This window comes from Schistocerca gregaria, chromosome 7 (genome assembly GCF_023897955.1).
Source record: "Schistocerca gregaria isolate iqSchGreg1 chromosome 7, iqSchGreg1.2, whole genome shotgun sequence".
Taxonomy (NCBI): domain Eukaryota; kingdom Metazoa; phylum Arthropoda; class Insecta; order Orthoptera; family Acrididae; genus Schistocerca; species Schistocerca gregaria.
Genome location: NC_064926.1, coordinates 398,556,300 through 398,573,130, shown reverse-complemented (window position 1 = coordinate 398,573,130; position 16,831 = coordinate 398,556,300). Strand labels below are relative to the sequence as shown.

The 16,831-nt window shown below is 37.9% G+C and overlaps 1 protein-coding gene across 1 annotated transcript in view; it reads right to left on the bottom strand.

The window, feature by feature from the left end:
* LOC126282194 (putative helicase MOV-10) overlaps nt 1–16,831 on the bottom strand; it is a 461,728-nt gene that overhangs the window by 299,153 nt on the left and 145,744 nt on the right. The window contains exon 5 of the mRNA XM_049981723.1: nt 2,268–2,383. Coding sequence (XP_049837680.1) covers nt 2,268–2,383 — 116 coding nt within the window. The remainder of the gene's footprint in view (nt 1–2,267; nt 2,384–16,831) is intronic.

The following is a 16,831-nucleotide window of genomic DNA, read 5'->3' as shown; positions in this document are numbered from 1 at the left end:
CACTTAGTGCTTTTGCATAGGAGCACAATTTTCATGGGTTCTCAGCAAGACCATTTGCTAACGTGTGACAGTGGAACTTGTTGTATGTTTCATGCATCAATCTTTTTACATATAGACGAGTTTCCACTTTCATCATTTGAGTGTTCTTTTTTGAACTGAGAATGTAGCAGACTCAGCTTCTTCAGCATACATGGAATTTTGTTATTAAACTACAGTGGTTTCTTCCTTAATTTTTCCAGAGTACAATTTATAATCAGTTCCGACCTTGTCCACAATTTCTCTCTGCACATCATTTTAGAACTACATTATGTCCATTCACCGTCTAAAAACGGAGCTAACAACTGCTTATTGCTCTTTCAATCAAAAATGCTCTTGTAGTCCTCTTGATGGATTTATTAACCTTGGTAACCATCATCACGATGATTACATCAAGATCACTAATTGCTGTCCATACACTGACACTGTCGATAAGGTCAGGGCAGTTTGTAGCTACAAGATCTAAAATATTTCCATTGCCTGTGGGTTGTTGAACTAGCTGCTCAATCCAGTTTTCGGAAAACATCCAAAACTACTTCACAAGACTGTCTAGCCATACCACCTGCAATACGTCCATAAACATCCCAGTCCACACTAGGCAGTTAAGGTCAGCTCCAACTAATATTGTGTGATTGTGTTATTTCAGAGCTAGTGAGTATAGACTTTCTTTGAATGATTCTGGAATTGTTACAACAGAATCAAATGGACAGTAAAAACATCCAATAATTAGTTCGAGTTCATCTTGGTCGGTTGAACTGGGACCTCTGTAGATTCTTCCTCCTATGGTGTATCATTTTATATACTTTTTTTTATGCTTCATTAAATATTTCAGAGCTCTCTACTTTGTATTTCATTTAGCTGTTGGTTCCAAGAATAAGAGTCTGACAACTGTCCTCGAGAGCAGTAAATTCAAGTATTTGGTTATGTGTGCTTTGTCAATTTACTGTTAAAATTTTCACAGACAATGTATCTTCACTTTGTATGTGGTCTGGTTTCACTCTGTGCATATTGATTGGTGAGTGTTCATAGGAGGACCTCAAACTATCACCTACCCTTAAAAAAATGCATGTAAGCTCCACAAGTATTTTGCTACACAAGCACTTGCTTCCTGTGTGCACTTCACCTCTGTCCTATCCATGGGAGTCCAACAATTCTCCACCCTCTAATGCAGGCCCAGAAATCTGCAGCCAAGACTATCACAGAATTGATGGAGCCTTTGGTTGAGACCCTCAACTCAGCTCCAAACCCAAGTACCCCAATCAAACCTAAGTACATGCTGCAAATTATGAGCTTTGCTTGCACTCCTTGAGCTAGGCCAGTAGAAAGAATGAAACTTCCAGACTGCAGAGCATTATTTTGAAACTTCCTGGCAGATTAAAACTCTGTGCTGATCTAAAACTTGAACACAGCTTTAATCTTCCACTAAGATTAAATGGTATAGTCAAAAGTTTGAAATCTTATCATAATCTGAGGTGGACATTTACTCAGAATAGTTGTTTGAAGAATTTAAAAGAATTACCAAATAAATGACAGTTACATTAGGATAACAAAATATCCATTAATGGGGATCCTTTCACAATTTGAGCTCCTTCTGCAACTGATGTTTTTTGTGCCTCCTGCTACTAAAAGGAAATAGAAGAAAACACATTTCTTATATATTATTTTTGTTATAAATTATTTTATAACAACAATAAACAGAACATTTATGTATATAATATGCACTGTAAATCCACCACCTCTTTAGAAAGGAGTTTTGAGTAGAGGACACACTTCAATGTCCATAGCACTTATCCATACTTGATAAGGATAAAAATATGTAAAAACATAGTATGAGCAACATTTATATAAAAAATTCAATTATTGTAACAACATTCTGCTATACAAACCAATCACAGGGTGGATTAATACCTGATAAGATACAAATTTATGAAACCCTTTAGTAATACAGATAGGCATGATCAACCTTTAGCATTTGAAGGGGCTTATAACATATAAAAATACTATCCTAATTTAGGTTTATGAATCTATCTAAGCTCCCAATTTTAAAATATAGAAAATAAAATAAATATTTTTATGTAGTTACAATATGAAGACAAAACAAACTCCTCTGCATCTGAGAACATGTCATTGTTATTGATTTCTTGATTACACATTACAGTAAAATATTCCTGTAATTTTAAAGGCCTTGAATCATTAATAATTTCTGTTAAACATTTAAAAATTTGACTCACCATTTCATGCAGCACAAATATTTTTCTATTTTCCTTGCTTATATGAAAAACAACAGGATAAACCACTGCAGCAATCTCATGGAAACTAGCTTTGATGGCAAACTGTATCTTTTCCCCTGCAAGAAAATCTGTACAATAATACTTGGAAAAGCTATGCAAAAAAATAGTAATAAATTATTCTCGAAGACAGAATAAAGTAATTCATTTATATCCATACCGTTTTAATAGATTTAACTATGGGTTCATAGTGAAACATTGTTAATACTTACACAAAAAACACACTTCTATGACTCCATTTCATAAAAAAAGAAACAAAAATTACTTACTGGCAGCAGAAAGATAAATACTATTTCTCAAAATGAAACACAGGGATACACCCCCACAAAAGACATATAGGTTCAATATGTGTTATGCTTCAGTGAATTTCTCATAATTTTGACATTAAGGCCAGGGTGATAGTGTAGAATTTCACTGGTTGTTGTGTTATAGAATTCATTCAGTAAGGTAAAGAAAATGAAATATTTATTCATCAAAAATATACATATCAGTCTGCACATGGAAGAGAATCACTCTTCTTCAAAAGGCCTCTTCAAAGGTGTTGATATTCTTACATTTACTGCCCAAAAGATTTATTCCTTAATGTTATTTGAGGCTAATATTAAAAGATCAGTGAAAATGAACACTGATTTTCACAAACATAAGAAAAATTATAAAAATAATGTCCACATGCAAAACTATAGATGTATTTTGTACTGGTAACTTTAATGTCATCCAAATGATGTCTTCTTATCCAGTTTGTAAGAAGTAAGAATACACCAAAGGAAGAGCAGTGTTACAATTTTAACTGCTAAGATAGACTGCAGGTAAAAAAATAAACAAATAAATACAAAAATGTTGACATCAGAAATTATTTGTTGTCCTGTTGTCCTCAGTTGTGTGTAATATTACGCTGACAATTATTACTATAAATCCATCTATCACAACTGAAAAAGTAAATCTTTCTTCCTGCAAGTGTTTCAACCATATTGTTATCAGGGACCTTCAGTGGCAAATTTCATACATGCTGGTTTATTCACTTATATGAAATTTGCCACTGAAGATGCCTTGAAAATAATAAAGGTAAAATGTGTATGGCAAGATATTTTTTCTGCCCTTATGACAGACACATTTAAAGAAATAAACATTAACATAAAAAAGGCTGACATTTTTCATTTTCTTATGATTGCAAAATCACATTTAAAAGCAGTTGACACTGCCCTTTCTGTCTAAGGCCTGAATCAGCAAGTGAGAAAGGAGCAACTGTGACAAAGTAGCAAAGCACCACGTAGTGTCGGAACACACAGAAATTTCATGTGACTAACAGAAAAGAAAAATTAGTCTAATTTTAAGGAAGGTTAGGGACACAGCAACCAGTCGCTGTCCCACTGATTTTTCATTATTCTCGCTTACTCATATTTCAGCTATAAATAGCCACCAAAAACAGTTAGCAAAACAAAATTGCAACATTAAAATTTATGCAACCAAATTTACAATTTATTTTTTTTAAAGCATGGAACAGTAACTTTTGCATATACAACCAGTTACATAAAAGTAGATAAAATAATATATTGGTAACAATTACTGATCATTCTGCCAGGCGCATGCTAATGTCACTTAGCTATATGGTTGTTCTAGATAAATAACAAAAGACTCTAGGTCCCTAAGCCATTTATCCTTTGTCATCTTGATTTGTTTTTGATCAAAACAATGGTTTCAATTCCCCATTTAGCCACGTATTAAACACCAATGATTAATGGTAAATCCATTTTCGTGCCCTCTTACTGTGTGTCTTCCATCTTTCTAGATCACTCACATTCCATGGAACTCGAATTTTTTCATAGTTATTCTGAAAAGCAACGTTTACTAGTAGACTTTTCACTGGATGCTTTGCTCTTAGTCATACAGGGAGATTCAGAGTTCCAATTACACAGTTATTGGTGCCCTAGAGAGAACTCAGAACAGGAAAAGTGTCCAGAAATGAACTGTTTGGAAGACAAACAACTCTGGATGATAGAAGGCAATACACATTGACAGAGGAGGTGTCTCATGTCACATGATGTCTGGTCTGACATTGCTTCATGTGTCATCAGAGAATAACCCAACAAATTGAAGCACACATACATCAGTGAGAAAGTGAGAGTAATCAAGAAAGATGGTGCATTACAGAATGGCAAAGCATTTACTATCTGAGTATGGTTGCTCATCTATCGTGAAAGTGAATGACATGGTTGATTAGGGCGCCACCCATATCACGAACCATTTCTGGATTATGCCTATCCATCAAATACCAGTTTTGCAAGAGTGGAATATTGAGTTTGGGAAACAGTACAGTCAAGGCTAATAGTTTCAACTGTAGTCCCAGTTGGACATGTCACACAACTAACGTGGAACAGGAAATCCTCCAACTGGTCGGCCAGAACCTGTTAATGAGTACCCACAACACTACAAGTTCTGTGGATGTATCCTAGAGCAGCATCCTCTGAGTTCTCCATGAACAGCAGCTTCATCGGTACCTTCTCCAGAGGGTGCAGGCATTGGGGCCAGCTGAATTTGTGCTGTGTGGCAACTACTGTGCATGTTTACTACACCACTCGGTCAATGTTCCAGACTTCCTTTGGATCATTCTTTTCACAGATGAGGTGACTTTTATAACAGATCTGCACAACAAAATTAACAGGTAGATTTGGAATGAGGGACATCCCCATGACACACATACCTATGGATTTTGACATTATTTTGTTATTAATGTGTGGACTGGTATCGTCCATGGTCACTTGATTGTCCATGTATTCTACTGCCTTGTCTAAGGGGTCACAGCTGCTAGGCCTTTCAGCAAGACGTACTGGTGCAGCTTGTCATGAATGCACCACTGCATCTCTGTTGGACAATTTGGTTCCAGCATGATGGCATGCCAGTCCTCTTCTCATATTATGTTTCACAGCACTTTCACCAAACACTTGGGGACAGGTCTAAGGGTGCCCATACCTGGGGGCAAGGCAGGCCATGACCTCTCCCTATCACTCTGGGAAAGGATACAATATATTGAAGTCAGGTGTCTTTGTTTCTAGAAATTTATTTAAAAGTCAGTATTTACCAGCTTTTTAACAGAGTTGAAACTGGAATTTTTTATGGATACTTACAAGTTGCTATTTGTGTTCCAAAATATTACAAATACTCCATACCCCAGGGCTTCTCCCCCCCCCCCCCCCTTCCCCCCTAAAACTACAGTAGGGTTGGTGTCCTTTGACAGGTGGATAGATTGTGCTGGACCAGTTTGTTGGATACCATGATCACCCAACTTAAGACCACAAGATTTTTTCTTCTGGGGCTACATGGAGAGTATTATTCAAAAGACTCGTGTGGAGTCATAGCACGATATCCTTGCCTGTTTGTAGGTTGCAACAGAAGTCATTCAGGACACTCCAGGACTTTTGGACCATGTGCATATAAACACTGCTCATAGGAACACTTAATGCAATGGAATTCATGGTTGCCAGTTCAAGCAAATTTTGTAGTTCACATAGGAAGGAATTTCTTAATGCATGTGCAGAGTATCTTCTGACAGTCTTTCAGAGTTGTTTACCTTCCACATGCACACTTCTGAGCATGGGTTTATTACCAAATATTGCTGTCCTGAGTCAACTCAGCAACATTTGTAATCATGTAAGGTAAAAGCGGAAAACATAATGCTGGAAGAAAGATGCCGCATTTCCAAGAAATTCGTCAGCAAACATTGTTGTGTATGTGACACTAATTGTTGTTGCAACTGTTGGTGAGATCAGTTTACTCCCAAGTTCTTGTACTTCAGGAGCGGAAAATAGAGGAGAAACTTAAGAAAATAGCATTTCGAGACCAAGGTAAGTCAAGGAAATTTTTCTCCATTCCTTTTTAATAGTATGTACAAGTAGATACGTGGCCAGTAGCTTATAACTTGTATTTAGATTGTGCAGTAGAAACATTGTAGGTTATGTCGGTCGAGTAGTGGCTTCTTCTGATAACATCTTTGGTGAAAATGGGGGTGCGGCATCCGTCCCTACAAAAACGGACAGATGGCGCACCATTGCTGTCAGACAAATGCCGCAACGCTTGCAATGCTAACAGAAGTCCATAAGTTTTTGTTTTACAGAAAAATACTAAGAAAATACATTAGGACAAAAGACAGGGGAAAATAGACAGCAGAAGATCTAGTAGAGGCATTGAAACTAGTCAAAGAGAAAGATGATGCTGAAAGGAAAGCAGCTCGAAAGAAAAATATACCAGAATGAACATAAAGGAGAAGACTTGCTACGCATAATTTCAAGAAAGCAGGGTGTGGACCATCATCATACTTAGAGATGAAGATGCAGACAGGAAATTAGTTGCCCATATAAAGAAATTGCAATCATGTGGCTTTGCTCCCAAACCATCAGACATCAGGCAAATAACTTTCAATTTAGCTGATCAGATGGGACTGAAAAACAAATTCAACAAGGAAAAGAAACTTGCAGGGAAAGATAGGTTCCTCTCATTTTTAGAATGCAATGAGGGCTTAAGCATCAGAAAAGCACAAGGGCTTTTTGTAGCCAGAGTGATTGGAATGAACAGAGACAAAGTCAATTCTTACTTTGATCTGTTAACACAAACGTTGACTGAAAATAGGCTTTTGGATGCACAGACATGCCAACTTTCAAAAGTGAAAAATCAGGAGAATTTTAGCGGTGTACTACTGTGAATTACAACACATTCCTGAAGATTAAAGTAATAATAATTCGATCTCTAAACAACTCAATTAAATTTGCTTTATTATTTACATGTAAATACTAAATAATGGACATACCTGAGCCTTTGGACTGTATAATTTATCATTCAACATCCTGAACAACATTTTGCGTGTGTTTTGGAATTTTATAATTCTTCTGCTTCAGTATCCTTTCTTACAATTTCACTCTTGAACAAACTAACCAAAGGGTCTCACTGCTCCAAAATCCTATATAAACATCTTTTCAATGATAACCATTGTGCAGGCACGTTTTAGAATTTTCTTCATTTCTGGGTCACGTAAAGTTTGAAACTTTCTAAATTTTTCTTCCCTCTTTGCACTCCTTTCCAAATAATAAAATACGTCAATAATATTTTTGTCAATGTTTAAAGGCAAACATGCCACTCCCTTCTCACCAGCAAGATTAACTAGGTGACAAGAACAGCCTACAATGATTAAGTTAGCAATTTCTTGTTTCAAACATACTGCCACACCCTTTTTCCAGCCCTACCATTACAGGAGCATTATAGGCACTAAAATCCAAACAGTTTTTTAATGAAATACAGAATTCCCATAAAGTTGAAAGTAGAAGATCAGCAATATTAGCTCCAGTGGCATACCCTTTTAAATTAGGCACAGAGAGTATGCAGTTTTGAATTTCATGGACTTCAGGACTTAAGAACGATACAATAATAGGATATAACTTAAAGTCCATTTTATTACTAACATCGGTATCAACAGTGAATGGATTTGACTGCAAGTGCATATTAATTTTAGCTTTTTCCTCCATGCACATTTCTGTAAGAATAGCAGTTGTTTTTGTACTGGCGCACCCACATCGTTTTGCAATTTCAGAATCGGGAAACATTTTGGGAAACGAGCACCCAGCGTGGTCGGCATGGTTTATGGTCAAGTTATGCTATACAATAAATGAGGTAAATAAAGCCTCAGCATTCATCACAGAACCTACATTTTGGGTTTTACATGAGAAGTTAAGTTTCTGGTCCCGTTCTACACAGTGGAAACTCTCCTCGTGTTTTTTAGTTTGCACATGTTTAAGATACATGGAAGAACCCTGGAGATACTAAAAGGTATCAGATAGATTATATAATGGTAAGAGAGAGATTTAGGAACCAGGTTTTAAATTGTAAGACATTTCCAGGGGCAGATGTGGACTCTGACCGCAATCTATTGGTTATGACCTGTAGATTAAAACTAAAGAAACCGCAAAAAGGTGGGAATTTAAGGAGATGGGACCTGGATAAACTGAAATAACCAGCGGTTGTACAGAGTTTCAGGGAGAGCATAAGGGAACAATTGACAGGAATGGGGGAAATAAATACAGTAGAAGAAGAATGGGTAGCTTTGAGGGATGAAGTAGTGAAGGCAGCAGAGGATCAAATAGGTAAAAAGACGAGGGCTAGTAGAAATCCTTGGGTAACAGAAGAAATATTGAATTTTATTGATGAAAGGAGAAAAATATAAAAATTCAGTGAATGAAGCAGGCAAAAAGGAATACAAATGTCTCAAAAAGAGATCGACAAGAAGTGCAAAATGACTAAGCAGGGATGGCTAGAGGACAAATGTAAGGATGTAGAGGCTTATCTCACTAGGGGTAAGATAGATACTGCCTACAGGAAAATTAAACAGACCTTTGGAGATAAGAGAACTACTGGTATGAACATCAAGATCTCGGATGGGAACCCAGTTCTAAGCAAAGAAGGGAAAGCAGAAACGTGGAAGGAGTATATAGAGGGTCTATACAAGGGCGATGTACTTGAGGACAATATTATAGAAATGGAAGAGGATGTAGATGAAGACGAAATGGGAGATATGATAATGCGTGTAGAGTTTGACAGAGCACTGAAAGACCTGAGTCGAAACAAGGCCCCCGGACTAGACAACATTCCATTGGAACTACTGACGGCCTTGGGAGAGCCAGTCCTGACAAAACTCTACCATCTGGTGAGCAACATGTATGAAACAGGCGAAATACCCTCAGACTTCAAGAAGAAATTAATAATTCCAATCCCAAAGAAAGCAGGTGTTGACAGATGTGAAAATTACCGAACTATCAGTTTAATAAGTCACAGCTGCAAAATACTAATGCGAATTCTTTACAGACGAATGGAAAAACTAGTAGAAGCCGACCTCGGGGAAGATCAGTTTGGATTCCGTAGAAATGTCGAAACACATGAGCCAATACTGACTCTACGACTTATCTTAGAAGCTAGATTAAGGAAGGGCAAACCTACGTTTCTAGCATTTGTCGACAGAGAGAAAGCTTTTGACAATGTTGACTGGAATACTCTCTTTCAAATTCTAAAGGTGGCTGGGGTAAAATACAGGTAGCGAAAGGCTATTTACAATTTGTACAGAAACCAGATGGCAGTTATAAGAGTCGAGGGACATGAAAGGGAAGCAGTGGTTGGGAAGGGAGTAAGACAGGGTTGTAGCCTCTCCTCGATGTTATTCAATCTGTATATTGAGCAAGCAGTAAAGGAAACCAAAGAAAAATTCAGAGTAGGAATTAAAATCCATGGAGAAGAAATAAAAACTTTGAGGTTCGCCAATGACAATGTAATTATGTCAGAGACAGCATAGGACTTGGAAGAGCAGTCGAACGGAATGGACAGTGTCTTGAAAGAAGGATATAAGATGAACATCAACAAAAGCATAACTAGGATAATGGAATGTAGTCGTATTAAGTCTGGTGATGCTGTGGGAATTAGATTAGGAAATGAGACGTTTAAAGTAGTAAAGGACTTTTGCTATTTTGGGAGCAAAATAACTGATGATGGTCGAAGTAGACAAGATATCAAATGTAGACTGGCAATGGCAAGGAAATCGTTTCTGAAGAAGAGAAATTTGTTAACATCGAGTATAGATTTAAGTGTCAGGAAGTCGTTTCTGAAAGTATTTGTATGGAGTGTAGCCATGTATGGAAGTGAAACATGGATGATAAATAGTTTGGACAAGAAGAGAATAGAAGCTTTTGAAATGTGGTGCTACAGAAGAATGCTGATGATTAGATGGGTAGATCACATAACTAATGAGGAAGTATTGAATAGGATTGGGGAGAAGTGAAGTTTGTGGCACAACTTGACCAGAAGAATGGATCGGTTGGTAGGACATGTTCTGAGGCATCAAGGGATCACCAATTTAGTACTGGAAGGCAGCATGGAGGGTAAAAATCGTAGAGGGAGACCAAGAGATGAATACACTAAGGAGATTCAGAAGGATGTAGGTTGCAGTAGGTACTGGGAAATGAAGAAGCTTGCACAGGATAGAGTAGCATGGATAGATGCATCAAACCACTCTCAGGACTGAAGACCACAACAACAACAACAACAACAACACATGTTTAAGAATGTCGCATTTCCTGCCATGAGCCACTGAAAAGTCACATCTACATACCATTCTACATAAAAAATAATCAACACCTCCAAGATACGCAGTGAACAACTACTGCAGAGTAGTGTGCACAAATCGCGCAGCAGAACTGAGAACACAATGGTCATACGTTCTAGACAATGGTCTTGAGGCAGTGATGCTAACCATGACGTACCATTTCCCCCTATATAGGGGCACGGAAGGGAGGGTAGTAATCCTAAATATTTTTCCCCCTGAAACTTTTATCCCTCTAACTTCCCCCTAGGCAGCTTAATTCCCCCTAAATTTAGAGGGGAATCCCCCAATTTGGCAACACTGCCTTGTAGACACAACAATGCTAATCACTTCGCTTGGAACGAGTATCGACTACTCCTTGTCCACGATAACTTTACGATTGTGCTGGTGCTACCAGAAGCGGAGGAAATTGGCACTAGTTCAAAAATATCCATTTGTCTCCGAATGCTGCCAATGATAAGTTCCTTACTTCCTTGTAGATATGAAGCGCGAGCTATGCCTGCTGCCGCTCCCTACAGCCACCACACGAATCTTCCAAGTTAACATGGACAAGTAACAGCCATACCTTGTCATCCACCAATAAATTGACGGTGCAGGATTTTCAAATAGTACAGAAAGTATTGGAAATGCTCTGAAACTCGGGTCTTCATGGTCGAAAGATTAAGAGGAAGAAGGAAAAATTGGGAGTCTCCTGCTTAAATCGAGAGTGTTGGGATGTCTGGATAAACCAGTTAGTATCTAAAATGTAGACTAAACTGGTCTACAGTTAAACAATGAGCATGGGAAGGTTGTTGTGGCAAAGGAAGCAGAGATGTCCATCTCATTACTTCTGCTGAAAGAGGAGAGACAATAACAATTATTGGATGCTGTAATGGCGAGGGAAATTTCTTACCACCTTACTGCATTTACAAAGGAGTGAATAAAAAGAACAAGATGCTGAAGACAACATGCCTCCAGGATCATTTGTTGGTATGAGGAGAAAATTCGCTTATATCAACAGTGATATTTTCATGGATTGGTTAAAAAACCATTTCCTTCCTAGAAAGGTGCCTGGCCCTGCTCTGCTTCTATTAGATGGTCATGCCTCTCATATGAATTGTGTCACCCTTTTGGATATAGCTGTTGAAAATGAAAAGTTGATAATTTGTTTACCTTGCCACATGGCACACTTTTTACAGCAACTAGACCGATCATTTTTCAAGCCACTGAAATCCTAGTTTAAAGAGGCTTGTAATTCATGGATCGTAGATAAGGCAAGCAAAGACAGAAGAATTACAAGGCAGCAATATGGAGAGCTGCTCTTCAAAGCATGGACTTGTGCTGCCACAGTCCAGATTGGTGTCTGCAGATTTAGAGCTACTGGAAGTATCCCACTTGACAGAGCAGTAATTCCAAATTGTGCCTTTGTTTCAGACATTAATAATACTGAACTCCCATCTACTGCAGATGTCTCTAGTGATCTGACTCCAGATGAGTCATCCACATCAAGGTCTGAAACAAATGTATTAAGAGAACACCCTACCTGCTAACCTTGCACAAATTTGGCTACCCATTGACCAAGTGATCAAGGCAGCTGCTGTGTAAATGACAACTCAGTGACACCTCATGGAGAGACTCCATCAAAATTGCTGGAAAAGATTTCACCTGTTCCTATACTGCCTCAGAGAAAACAATCCAAAAGAAAGCAATCAGCAACAAATATAACATCCAACGATTTTATAACAGCGAAAAGAAAGAAAATCACTGAAATAAACAAGAAAGGAAAAGTTCCTGCCCACAAAAATGTAGCAGCTAAAAGAAATCAAATTCCCAAAACCAGAGGGAAAAAACCACCAAAGAGGCATCTGTTTGAAGACTCAGTTTCAGAAGAAGATGATGATGATATTTCCCCACACGGTAGTTCCTCTGATGAATTAAATTTCAAAGAAAATGAATGTGTACATTGCCTTGAACTTTATCAAGAAACAACATCTACCTCTGACTGGATTCGATGCGTAGGATGTTCTAGATGGCTTCATGAATCATGCACTCTCTATGAGAACATGTGTTGTTTGTGTGGTCGACTTAAAAATAAACTTGAAAGACAAAAATCAAAGTGAATGTCATTTTCAATGTATTTATCCACTGGCCATCTGTCCCTCCCTTCCGTGGCATCTTGCCCGCCACTTACTTATTAATTGAAATTCACAAGCCTTTGTACATCATACAAATGTTCCTTTGTTATAAAGTTTTTTGTAATGTGATGGTATCTATAATAAAATACAATGTTCAAACCATCAATCTTGCCTAATTTAAGTGTTTATGTATCGATAAAAATTAATTTTAAAAAATATGTGACATTTGTCCTGCCTTTACCTTAACAGGAATTTTGAATCACTCTGTGCAAACCAAAAATACTTTTAAACAATTTTCTCTCTCTCAATCCTAAAACAGTTAAGGAAACAAAATTGCAACTTTAAAACTTTTAAAGCTAAATTTACTATTTTTGCAAAACATGATACAATTACTTGCATACAGTTATATAAAAGTCAATAAATAAGGATATTGTTAACAACTACTGGTCATTCTGCCAGGTAATGCAAGTGTCACATAGCTACATTGTTGTTCTAGATAAACCACAGATTGCTCTGCATATTCTATTACTAGGTCCCTACTCCATATTTGCATTGTCATCTTAATAAACTACAGCTTGAGTATTGATACCAATCATTGCATGAAAACCTAATTACAAATTTTAAGGAAGCTGTAGATACATACACACATAAATACTTTTTCCATAGATCATGACTACAACATTTCGTAAAGATGTGTAATGTGTCACTTTAACATAAGTTTCCTTTACACAAAATAATTACTGCATTTATCATTGAGGACCATGAAATAGAGAAAGTCAGATCTACAAAATTTTTGGGCACACACATTGATCAGCACTTGAGCTGGTAAGACGATGTCACATACATATCCAAAAAACTCAATTCAGCATGTTTTGCAGTGAGAATAATTTCTAGAGTTTGCAGTGCAGAGTGTACAAGATTAGCGTATATGGCTTATTTCGATTCTATTATATCCTATGGAATAACATTCTGGGGTGACTAAATGTCACTTGAGAGAGAGAGACTTTTAAATTACAGAAACGGGCCATTAGAAGTATTACACACAGCTCTCCACAAACACACTGCAAACCCTTGTTCATGCAGCTAACATACTTACAATACCATCTTTGTACATATTAAAAAGCATATTGCATACAACAACACACTTGAGTAGTTTACGAGTAAATTCAGATCTTCATGAGTGCAATACATGTATTTGTAAGAATCTGCATGTAGAAAGAACAAGAAAAACAAAAACTCAAAAACATGAGAGCCACTATGGAATAAAGCTTTATAATGCTCTGCCCCTCTGCATCAGGGGAACAGAAGATGAAGGAAAATTTAAGTCAGGATTTAAAAATTATCTGATAAATAAATGTTTTTATTGCTTAGAGGAATATTTTGAATCCTAAAATCACTAACTGATAGTTATATTGTCAATATCATGTAGTTCTCATTGTCAGTTCTATGTCTCATTTATACTCTTTTAACTCTAAATTACGTGCAATATGTGGTTTCCAAATGTACTAAATATATATAAATCCATTGCATATGGTACATTTTGAAAGAGCATGTAAAGAACAACCCATCAATTCAATTTTTTAATTTTCAACATATTATATAATATGAATTTTATGTGTTTGATAGAAACATGTAATATTCTGCTGTGCATGTTCTGGACTGTATTATGACAATTCCTATATCATGTAAATGTGATAATAAATAAAAAATGAAGTCTAAAAATTTGTCTATTGAGTAGAAGGAGCTGCCATTCAGAAATTCTTTTAATTTCTTTTTAAATGTTGGTTGGCTATCTGTCAGACTTTTAGTTCTATTTGGGAAATGACCAAGGAATTTTGTGGCAACATAATTCACCCCTTCCTGTGTCATTGTTAGATTTAACCCAGAATACTGAAGATCATCCTTTCTTCTGGTGTTGTAGCTATGCACGTCGCTGTTATTTTTTAATTGTGATGGGTTATTTATAACAAATTTTATAAGTGAATAAATGTATGCCAGGGTACTGTCAATATGCGAAGTTCCTTAAATAAATGCATGCAATGTGATTTTGGGTGGACTCCAGCTATTATACTGATTACACACTTTTGTGCAATGAATATTTTCTCTCTTACTTATGAATTATCCCAAAATATGATGCCATATGAAAGCAATGGATGAAAATAGGCAAAGTAGGCTAATTTATTGATATGTTTATCACCAAAATTTGCAATAACCCTAATAGCATAAGTAGCTGAACCTAACCGTTTCAGCAGATCATCGATGTGTTTCTTCTAATTCAATTTCTCATCAATGCACGCACCCAGAAAATTTGAATATTCTATGTTAGCAACAGACTTCTGTTCATAGTCTATAATTACCAATGGTGTTATGTCATTTACTGTACAGAATTGTATAAACTGAGTTTTCTCAAAATTTAGTGAGAGTCCATTTGCAGAGAACCACTTAAAGATTTTCTGAAAGACATTATTTGCAATTTTCTCAGGTGATTCTTGCTTCTTGGGTGTTATTACTATATTTGTATAATCAGCAAAAAGAACTAGCTTTGCATCTTCATGAATACAGAGTGAAGAATCGAGTGTTATTTTTCAGGCTATTGTAGGGTCCTTGAAGACAAGGTTAAGCTATTAACTAACTTTTATCCCATAAGGAACCAATGGTTACAGTAAGTGTAGATTAATCAAGAAAGGATAGGCACACAGCAATCAGTCACAATCCCATTGGTTTTTATTATTCTTGCATATCCAGATTTCAGCTACAGGTAGCCACTTTCAGCACTAAAATACAAGGAAATTGCAGAATCAGAATTGGTTTACATAAAAAGATAAGTAAAACGCAACATTATCCAATAGCAATGATCCATTCTAGTCAACGTACCATTTCAGTGAGTTAACATCCAACAAACTTGCAGCAGTACAAGTCAACATATCATTTTGCTGGTTTATAGGCAGAAGGAAACTGAGGTTGTTGTTTACAACAAGTACAGCAGCCTCAAGTTTGCATCATGCAGTATCAGTAATGCCATCTATGTTACATTAATAACTAATCCAATTTCATTCAAGTCTAGTAGTTTAAAACCCTTTGTTTTAAATAAATAAGCAAGTTTATTCACATACCCATTTAAAATACATCAAGAAATGACGATTTACATCATCTGTGTTCATATATTAGTGATGAAGAATTCCACCAAATCGTATGCAAAAGATCATTAATACACTCCTGGAAATGGAAAAAAGAACACATTGACACCGGTGTGTCAGACCCACCATACTTGCTCCGGACACTGCGAGAGGGCTGTACAAGCAATGATCACACGCACGGCACAGCGGACACACCAGGAACTGCGGTGTTGGCCGTCGAATGGCGCTAGCTGCGCAGCATTTGTGCACCACCGCCGTCAGTGTCAGCTAGTTTGCCGTGGCATACGGAGCTCCATTGCAGTCTTTAACACTGGTAGCATGCCGCGACAGCGTGGACGTGAACCGTATGTGCAGTTGACGGACTTTGAGCGAGGGCGTATAGTGGGCATGCGGGAGGCCGGGTGGACGTACCGCCGAATTTCTCAACACGTGGGGCGTGAAGTCTCCACAGTACATCGATATTGTCGCCAGTGGTCGGCGGAAGGTGCACGTGCCCGTTGAACTAGGACCGGACCGCAGCGACGCACGGATGCATGCCAAGACCGTAGGATCCTACGCAGTGCCGTAGGGGACCGCACCGCCACTTCCCAGCAAATTAGGGACACTGTTGCTCCTGGGGTATCGGCGAGGACCATTCGCAACCGTCTCCATGAAGCTGGGCTACGGTCCCGCACACCGTTAGGCCGTCTTCCGCTCACGCCCCAACATCGTGCAGCCCGCCTCCGTGGTGTCGCGACAGGCGTGAATGGAGGGACGAATGGAGACGTGTCGTCTTCAGCAATGAGAGTCGCTTCTGCCTTGGTGCCAATGATGGTCATATGCGTGTTTGGCGTCGTGCAGGTGAGCGCCACAATCAGGACTGCATACGACCGAGGCACACAGGGCCAACACCCAGCATCATGGTGTGGGGAGCGATCTCCTACACTGGCCGTACACCTCTGGTGATCGTTGAGGGGACACTGAATAGTGCACGGTACATCCAAACCGTCATCGAACCCATCGTTCTACCATTCCTAGACCGGCAAGGGAACTTGCTGTTCCAACAGGACAAGGCACGTCCGCATGTATCCCGTGCCACCCAACATGCTCTAGAAGGTGTAAGTCAACTACCCTGGCCAGCAAGATCTC